A 9,970-nucleotide genomic window follows, 5' to 3' on the forward strand; every position below is an offset into this window, starting at 1 on the left:
AGGACTGTAACACTGGCTTTCAGCTCATCACAAGCCAACCACATCTGCTCCCTACACATTGATCCTGACCCGTACTTTATTTTTGAAGACAACACTTCCTGCTCTCAGAGGTTTGTCAGTACAACTGCACTAATTATGCAAGGCCATGCTGGTGGCACAAGGAAGGGGGAGAGCCACAAATTGATTTACAAAGACCTGGGAATACAGCCAGGCACTGGTCCTCTCTTTCTAGGTGTAAGGGAGCCCTTAACTGAACCTTTTCTCATTATAACCTATTTAGCCCTGCTGAGTGCAAGGGTCAGGGCTGTTCCCACACTATTCCTCTGTTTCCTGAGTGGGAACATTTTGAATGTTTTGGTCAGATTAAACTCCACATCCTGTCTTTTCCAGATGAAGCAAGCAGGCTAAATCACTGAACCAGACAACCCACAGACTTCTCAAGGAGGCTGTGCAGTAACTTGGAGTCACAGACTAATCCCTTTTAAAACCTTTTCAATTTTCCTTAAATTTACTGCACTTACAGTTTGGAAAAAAAAAAAAAACCAACCAGGATTTGCTGCTGACTTCTGGAGGATGTAGGGAGACAGGAAAAGGAACAAAACTCGAACATTGACCTGAAGCTTCGTAATTTCTTTTAAATCTCCCAAGAAAAAGACAGTACAATGAACCTTACATATATTATGAATATTATATTATTATTCAATTTTTGTTTTCATTTTTTTTTCTTAAACAAAGAAAGTGTGTCCCAAAACGACCTTCATGTCCCAAATTTTCTTTCAGGAAATTTTCTTCCAGGAAATTTTCTTCATTACAACTGTCCCAACAAACTGTGCTTCACAATGCTGGTGATGATCATAGCTTATGTGGGTGACTGGTGCAGGCAGACAAAGGCTGTTAATCAGATGTGCTATATGACTTTCCTTTGTTCCAATATAAGTTACATCAGAGGGAAGTGCCCCAATACATTAATATCATCGCAGTGTTGGACAGTGAAGCAAGCTTGTGAGAATACAGATGTGGGAAGATATTGTGTTATCCGTTCCACAGTATGAATCTGTGTTGTTTTCCATCATCCAGAAATTGGATTCAAAACAGAGAACATTTTCTTTCTTGGACTTACTTTTGACTTTAAGGAGGATAAGCCAGATTCTCAATTTATTTTACCTATAATAAAATCTGGTTTTCTTTAATGCAATATGCTACAAGAGGTGTATTAAACCGTGTTCACCGTGCTTTTGAGTGTTAGATTTTTTTTTCTGCAACTGGAAGAGTCTTCATATTTTCATTTTTAAAAAGGAGAATTTTATGGGAAGTTTGAATTTTCCAGGAAGTATTATCAAAAAGCACACATATTTTCACTCTGCTGTGAAAATCATGAAATATCTTTGTTACAATAAAACCCAATTCCTTTGAAGAATTTCACATAAATAAACACTACTTAATAAAAATGTGTTGTATAGAAATATTCAGAATCCTGTGTCATATTGTTGCAGGATGTTTCTTTCTCTTCACATGCCCAGCATAATTATTTGAAGACAGGTTAGACATATTAGAATAAAAAAAACCACACTGCAAGATGTTTCACATAACAAATCATGTTTTAACAGAACAACAAAAAAGAATTTGTAGACATTTCAACAGTCAGCATTTTTCCCAGCTCACAACCAGGAAATCTCAGATATGTTTCTGTAAAGAAGAGCAAGCTGTCACCTCTTTTTAATTTGCTTGCTATTTCAAGAATGGATGGCATGTTTCAGTGTTTTGTCAACACAAATATTCTGTTTTTAATGATTGAACATAACATTTCAGGGTTGGTTATTATAAAAGTAACGAACAAAACATAAGGAAATGAGATATTTGCTGTACGTGCTCCAAAATTTAGCTCTCATTTTTTGGCCTTCACCGAACACAGATACAGACAGGTCAGATATGAAGACCATTACTTCTGAAAAATTTACATTACAAGGAGATATATATGAGCAATGTATAATATAATGGAAACTGAAAATGTATCTCCAAATTCTAATCTATATCCTTAAATGTAGGACTCTGTATTGTATTAAAAGCATTAATTTATATATCAGGCTTGTTAGGGAGGTTAGATATTTTTGGGGGGGGAGATGGCATCTTGTAATGTCTGCTCAGCTGAAAGTGCACTGATATCACCAGAAGCTTTGCTGTGATAGGAAATTGAGTATATCAGATTTGGTTCTGCAATGAAGTTTTACTTTATTTTACATCATGAGAGGAGAGAGAAAAAACTCTTCTTATACCTCCCTCTCTCCCCAAAAAAAAGCTAAGAAAAAGCTTCATGGGAAAGATTTACTGCTTGTGAGCAATGTCTGCTTTCATTGGGATGATTCTAATAGTCGCAGGAAACAAATATTTATGACCCAAAGCCAAGAGGACATTTCCAGGTTACTTTTAATAAGGACAAAGTCATTAAGAACACTAGTTTGGTGAGATAGCCCTGTCTTGTAGAAGTTGTCTTGTTGAAGTTGTCTTGTTCCCGGTAAACAAGGTTGGTGTGAGCTAGCAATCACACAATCAGAAGGGATTTTTTTGAAATAATATAAATAAAGAAATGAAATAATTTTCAAGTTTTCACACAGTGTAAAGTTCAGGACAAGGGCTAGGGGAATCCTTCTGCAGAGTCATTAACATCCTTGTTAAATTCATGTTATCAGTAGTGGGTTGGTATCAGCTCCTACAAGAAAAGAGCTGTAACTTTGCCCATTTGACACGATGGCACTGTAGCAGTGCCATGCTGGAAGTGCCATTGGCCTTTGCTTCTTGTTCTTTCAGCATTTTTAATTGGTTGGATGTGCTTTACACCCTTTTTGTGACATAGTTTTGGTTCATTTCGTTCAGAGAAATTACGGCTATTTTTCCTCTCCAGGGTGATGAAGAGGCCAGCCTGGGGCTGCCAATCAGCCCTTTCATGGACCGCTCTGCTCCTCAGCTGGCACACCTCCAGGAGTCCTTCATCACTCACATCGTGGGACCACTGTGTAACTCCTATGACTCAGCGGGGCTGATGCCAGGAAAATGGATAGAAGATAGTGATGAATCAGGAGACACTGATGAGCAAGAAGAGGAAGAAACAGCAGAAATGGAAACTTGTGAAAATGCCGAATCCAGTAAGTTGTTGACACTTACATTTTCCAACAAAACAAGTTCCATGTTGTGACCAAAACACTAAGCTGAGGCTGTGAGCTGGCCAGGTTCAACATGGGCCTCCTCCAGAGGGACAGTGAGTCAGTGCTGTCCTTGGTGAAGCTGTAGCCACTTACATTGTTAATGGAGATGCTCCATGGTTTCAGGACCAATGTGGTTCATATCTACCACTTATTTCTACCTTAGTTGAGGTTTCTGGTGGTGGGTCACCTGTCTGTGCATGAGGGCTTTCTAGACTCTTTCAGGACTGGTGTTAATAGACTGCAAGAATTTCAGTTGAAAAAAGGAAGTCTGGGAGAAGATTTTCCGAGGAAAACACTCATCATTTCCATGAGTTAGTGTGATGTACAGGAATAATAGAATAAGGGTCTGAAATGCTGATGCAGTAAGAGAGTTTTTAACGATGGAATCATTTTAATGCAAATCTCTTCAAGGAAATGTGGAGAAGAGTGGGAAGAGAATTGGCACTGAGCATTGCTGTGTTGTGTGCTGGGAGCTGCATCACTTGGCTAATCAGTAACTAAAGCTCATATTCTCCTGCCTCTTCTCTAGAAAGGCAACATTGCTAATATTTGCTGTACTGAGATTAAAGCTTTTTACCTTGAAAGGAGTTTTCAGGCACTTGTGGGAAGTGATTTTTAAGAGAAAATACTGCAGCTGTAGACTTCTTTCTTTTAGCGGTTTAATCCTGCATGTTTTATCTTTTTCTTCCTTTCATGTTCTTTCTCCCTCTCTCTCTCTCCTACATCTAGAACTTTCAGGAAACGCCACCCTTAAGTGCACTCATGAAATACCAATATACAGCTTTTCCCCTCAACAGCCTCAGTTTTTCTGTTCTTTCTCACACACTCATGCCCTACCTGGGTATCATCCCTGTTTTCTGTTGGGAAAGCTGAGAAAGATTTGATGAGTGCAGTAAGTCACATATGGATTGGAACTAAAATCTGTCTCCTGATGTGCAGAATTAACCTTTTACCTCTAATAAGATCCCAAGGTAAACAGTTGGTATTTAAGAAATCATTGTTGGTGTTCCTGTTGTTCACACACACACACACACACACACACACATTTTAAGTTTAGCATGTTCACATGCACAAAAAATCTTGTAGAGAACAGTAAACATCAATATAACACACATGGCTTAATTTAGCACCTCATGATCTGTCAGTTCTGTAATAGGCAGAGCCACGTGTTTGTGGCAGAGTGGCCTTTATGCAAGTGCCTGCTAGGAGGAAGTGTATGCAATTGGTAATTAACACAGACCCCAAAGCCTGAAACTGATGCTGCCGTATTAAAACATGAAAAAAAAGATGAAGGATGTTCTCATATATCCATGGAGTGTCTAACCTTAATCTGAAATCCTTTGTTTCCTTTCATCTTGTATCTCTATTCACTTATCTTCTGTATCACCAGTAGTGCAGTCAAATAATGCTGTTTTCAGGTTAAAAGCACTGATCATTATTAACAATTTTCACGTTGCAAACAGACCGATTTTAGTGGTCTTCTGTTTTCTTTTTCACATTCTACCCTGTTATAGTACCTTACTATTCAGCCTGGTGTTTTTAGACTATGGTCTTCAAAACTTTAAAGATTAATGAATCAGAAGTTCTGAAATATCCAACAAATTCTTTCTACTTCCTTTGTACCAAATGGGGGATGTTCATCTTCTCTATCATACCTATGTGTGGCAAATTGTTTTCTTCTGGTTCCTTAAATTCTCTGTGACTGTGTGGATCTTACTCAGGATTCTGTGACACCTTTTGTGTCAATGTAGGGGCCTCATAGTTCCTTAGAAATGTATACCAGTGATCAACACAATTTTGGATGTTCTAAACTTTCTTAATGAAACAATAAAAGGTTGAGATGTCAGATGCACAGATATTAAGACTTGCGTAGATGTTGGGAGAGATCTTCTTCTTGATGAAAATGCCTTTTAGGCAGATAGAAATATAATTGTGGCAGAAAACACTTCACCTAAGTCCTGATAATTCACTGAAGCAGTTCAGATAAATTTAAGAGTTACAAAACTTAAGGTAGCTTGAAATAATTTTTTTACTATACAGGAACGTACTTTCCCTGAAGGTCTTATGCAAGTATAAGAATTAAACAGACTCAGTCTTTAGTGATTCAGACAAATTTTAACACCACAGCCAGTGTCTGTAGAGAGCAACAAGATGTGGGGTCACCTGGGAAACCCAGGAGAGAATGTCCTGCTGTGGCATTGGCAGGGTAGGGGCTTCCTATTAGTGCTAAACCTGAAGGTTTCCTACAGGGAACCAAGGGCTTTCTAATGAAGGATTGAATTGGATTTGGTCTGTGCTCAGTGAAAAGCTCTTTGTTTCCAGTTCAAAAGCCTCAAGGGCTAACCATTTTGGATCCTGACACAGACATGCTTCAGGCAACCTGCAAATACTAATCCACGCAAATTTATTTGGTACAAAACATTCCTCTACGTCACCTTCTTTAAAGAAAAATCAGCAGTGGTCTTTGGAGGGGTGATTATTTCAGTTCTGTGACTGCCATTGTCACTGTTAATGACCAGGAAAATTTTTCAAACTTTGTACTGTTAAGGAGTTAACAATCTGTGTTGGACAGGCTGTACTGACAGGAAAAAAAAACCACCCTTCAGACAGCAAAACACTTGTAGTGCAGCTATGTCAGGAGCCATGAGAACCATCAGGGACAAAAACACTTCATAGGCTAAGAGCAGGGGACTGGTGCTTCAAAACCAAAGAGAAGCAAGCTTCCTGATAGTATTTGGCTGTATGAGTCCTTCTTTAGTGCTCAGACTGGTGCCAAAGCAATGTTGTGCTAAAGCTTTAAGGTCACCTCCACTGCGATGGTGGAGAGATAGATGACTTTGAAAATGGGACATAGGAATGGGTTCCCTCCTTTGATTACTAATGCTTCATTAGTAATCGTTCACTATCCTTCTACAGCTCTTCTGAGTTGTAAAATGTGGGAAAAAAAAATTAGGATTTTTTTTCCTAGGACTATCAGTAGGAATCTGCTGGGGGTGGGGAGGGCACAGAATTTAATGTGTGTTGATCAGAGTCTTTAAGAACTTGATATAAAATGAGCAGAAACAGCTCAGCAACATGTTTGATGCATAATCATTCAAAGACTAGGTGCTGCTGTGAGCAGCAGAGTCAGGCACAACATGCAGCCTTGAGATAGGATGAAGCTGGGGCTCAAACTGTGCAGGAAACCCGTTTGCTTTCCCCAAGGTCTGGAGAGACACAGCTTTCTGAATTTTAACACTGTTCAAATTTGTGGGTTTAAAAATCTGTCACAGTACACTCTGTCTGCTTCCTATACCTTCAGTCCCTTTTCCTTCCCCAATAGAAACCAGTACATAATGTCACATGGTGTTTTACAGGAAAGAAGAAGTTCAAGAGGAGGAAAATCTACTGTCAGATCACTCAGCACCTGCTTCAGAACCATAAGATGTGGCAGAAAGTGATTGAGGATGAGGAGAGGTTAGCTGGGTCAGAGAAGCAAGGCACGGAGCAATCCACACTGCACCAATCTTCAGAACAAATCCAGGCCATCAGGGAAGAGGAGGAGGAGAAAGGGAAGGCCAAGAAGGATGAAGAGGAGAACACAACTGTAGAACCAAACCAATGACAATATTTACAGCAGTATTTTAAGACAGATTGACTCGTGCACAGACTCTTTCTCAAGCCAGCACAGCATTTAGACACAACACTGTAGAAGTATGGGATAATGCGCCTACAGCTGTTTAATTTGTTTCTCTTTCCTTTTTATGGTGAGGTACATTGTTTAAACTCCTATGCTCAAGGAAGCTTTCACACTGCAACACCGGCTTTACAGACTGTCTTTGAAGAGATTTTGGGGGTGGGTGGAATTATATAAAAATATATATATATAGCCAGGGTTATTGGCTGCACACTTCAGCAAAATACATTTAATGATATATTATGGTCACTGTGATATTTACAGAAGAAAGTTATCTAAGGAAATGCTGCTTCTGAAGCACATTTGCAGTTAACAGTAAGGTACCAGTTAAGTAGCTTTTGCTCTTAATGCTGAGGGATAAAAGTTCCAGAGCTTTATATGAATGCTGATATATCCTGCCAACACATATGTGTGAGTGAGGGGGTGTTTGCAAGTGTGAGTGGATGTGAGGAAATATAGCATAGTCTGAGTTCTTACCACACTAGCTGTAGCACATGTCCCAATATACCACAACAAACAGAAGGCCAGAATTTTAGAGAATTTGTGCCTGCAAGGGAACAATTTTGAGGAGCTTTGCTTTCCCATAGCCCTCCAATCCCAGTTTGCACTCCAGCTGCAGGCAGCAGCCATTCAGTAGTGGCCCAGGCTGCCGCTCTGGCCCTACCCAGCTGTGCCGGCACCACCTCCTCCTCCTCCTCGGCATTTCCCAGACTGCTGGCGAAAGGGATGTGCCAGGAGGGCTGTTTCCAAAGGGGTAACTGTGTGACACAGCAGTCTGTTCCCCTGGAGATGACTTGGCCCTTCCTGTGCTGCTGCACGCGTGAACAGCTGCGTGGGGTCAGCACGAGTGTTTGGGCAGGAGAAAACGGGAAGCAGATGCGTGCTTGGAAGCTATCTTGGAAGCACACTATCCTCTTCTGCCCTCACCCTCTGCCTCTGGGCATCAATGACCAAATGTACCATTTAAGAACAAAGCTAAACTGTTGTGAGAGAAAAGAAGGGGGAGCGTGGGGGCCATGGCCTTCCCCAGAAAAATGCAAAGGGTGCATTAGGAGCTGCATGGGGGACAGGTGCCAGTCCTGCATGGGCTGGACACTCGGGTGTCCCAGCAACCACTCACGTGAGCTTCAGAGAACTTGGGTTTTCAGTGTGAGGTGCTGGATGGGAGCAGTTTGTTGCTGGCATTCTGCTTAGAAGCAGCATGTTTGATCCCACCAATATACTTTTCTTCTTTCTTTTTTTTTTTTTTTTAAGAGAAAGAAAAAGATCAGGCCTGTAAGAACAGCAGATCTTTTTTGTTGTTGTTGTTCTGTTCATTTGTTTTCTCTGTTGTTTATGCTGTGAGCCAAATGTCTATTTAAAAGGTTGGATATTCACTTTCAATATTTTATGTCACGGTATATTTGTCAATGATTAGCTATCTAGATGTAAATATGGAAAAATTTTTATGGGTTCCTGTAGATAATGATATCTTTAAGAAAAAAAAAAGAAAAAGAAAAAAAGGGAAAAGCTGTTTTGTAAAGATAATTTTTTAAAAAATAAATACAAAAACATTTTTATACAGCGTAGCCATTTCCAAACCCCACAAATAAAGTCTTGAGTAATTTGTATAGACCCTTCTGGGAAGCCAGTGGTCTACAGGATCAAGGCTTTAAAATATTAATGCTCTTGGAGACTGGCAGCACCGACCAGTACCACACAATTTAGAGATTTGTTCCCACAGAAGGAATTATATATATAAACGTCAGTATCTCAAAAATTATTTGACTATGTATGCTTTTTCTACTTTGATTCTGCAGCCCATTACCAAGAACAGGGTTGCTTGTGAGAGTAAGATTCCTTGTGAAAGGCAGAGTTTGTAGAAGTCCTTTCTGTGTTAAGTTTCTGACATTACACCCATCACTTTTTGCTATTATTACACATTCACCAAATTTCATGATCCTGTTGACACCTCCCCAAAACACTGGAAAACATTCTCTATCAAAGCCAATCACATTTGTGTTATCACTTCAGAGTTCCTTCTTGCTTTGCATTTATGTCAGAATGAGGTTTTGCTCAAAAGAGGATTTTGGGTTTTTACTGGTTGCATTTGCGTGATACTGTCCTGTCCTACTCTTACCAGTAGAGAATGTGTTTGCCTTTCAGCAGAGTGACTGGAGCACAGTTCTGAATGCTCTTATCAGCAGGAATATTTAGGCAATGTTTTCCTATGAAATCAGGAAAGCAAAGATCCAAATCGCACTGCTATTTTAAAGGGAAAGGACATAGCAGAATGCATTCAAAAGAAAAAAGTTGTCTTCAAGATCTCAGCAAGTCTCCACCAATTCCAGCTTGCATTGTTTTCACATCTCTTCAGTCACTTTGATTGATCATTTTATTTGGGTTTTTCTTGTACAAATGATATGCATACCTTATAGTATGAGAAGGATTTATTATGCCTCATTCTGTCCTTTAAAAATTAAACTCACAGAGATGTTTTAAAATGTCACATCTCCAAGCACTTCTTTCTCAATTTTCAGTACATAATCACTGCAACTGGATTTTAATATTGGGTTTTACAGTACCTGGAAGATGAAAAAATTCTATTGCAGCAAGTGTTAGTGGGTTTCCAGCTGGTAAAATTACAAAGAGGCATTCAAGAATGAGGCAAAATCCTGTAAGTGAAGTTTCACATATTCCTCTAAACTGGCATATGCAGGGTTGAACTAAGAAAAGTTATCTAAAAATGTGCTGAAATTGAACCATTATATTTTTCTAGTCATCATTTTTGGTTGCCATTAAGTAAAATTGGTGTCAGCTTCTAGTTTGTTTTTTGACATTGCCAATGCAGCTGTTAGAAATTGATACACCATTGCTACCTAAGCCTGTTTGTGGGAACAGTCATTGAATTGGATCTTTATGGTGAAGAAATTGCTGCCAGGCTTAAAATCAGAATGATAGTTGTTTTTATCTAAACTGGAAAGAAATTCCAGTGAAGAAGATGAAGTAGCTGTGAGTGCTCAGCTTGGTAAGAGGTGACTTTTTTTCCCACTCCAAATACTGAGTAGTCAAATCCAATTTCTGCAGGTGGCCACTCCTTATGAATCTGATTCTC

The 9,970-nt window shown here is 39.5% G+C and overlaps 1 protein-coding gene across 1 annotated transcript in view; it reads left to right on the forward strand.

Moving 5' to 3' along the window:
• PDE3A (phosphodiesterase 3A) overlaps positions 1-7,929 on the forward strand; it is a 76,678-nt gene extending 68,749 nt beyond the window's left edge. Inside the window, exons 14-15 of the mRNA XM_082279847.1 lie at positions 2,900-3,140; positions 6,557-7,929. Of these exons, the coding sequence (XP_082135973.1) occupies positions 2,900-3,140; positions 6,557-6,804 (489 nt within the window). The 3' untranslated portion in view covers positions 6,805-7,929. The remainder of the gene's footprint in view (positions 1-2,899; positions 3,141-6,556) is intronic.
• Positions 7,930-9,970: the final 2,041 nt, after the last annotated feature.

This window comes from Coloeus monedula (genome assembly GCF_965178545.1).
Source record: "Coloeus monedula genome assembly, chromosome: 4".
NCBI lineage: Eukaryota > Metazoa > Chordata > Aves > Passeriformes > Corvidae > Coloeus > Coloeus monedula.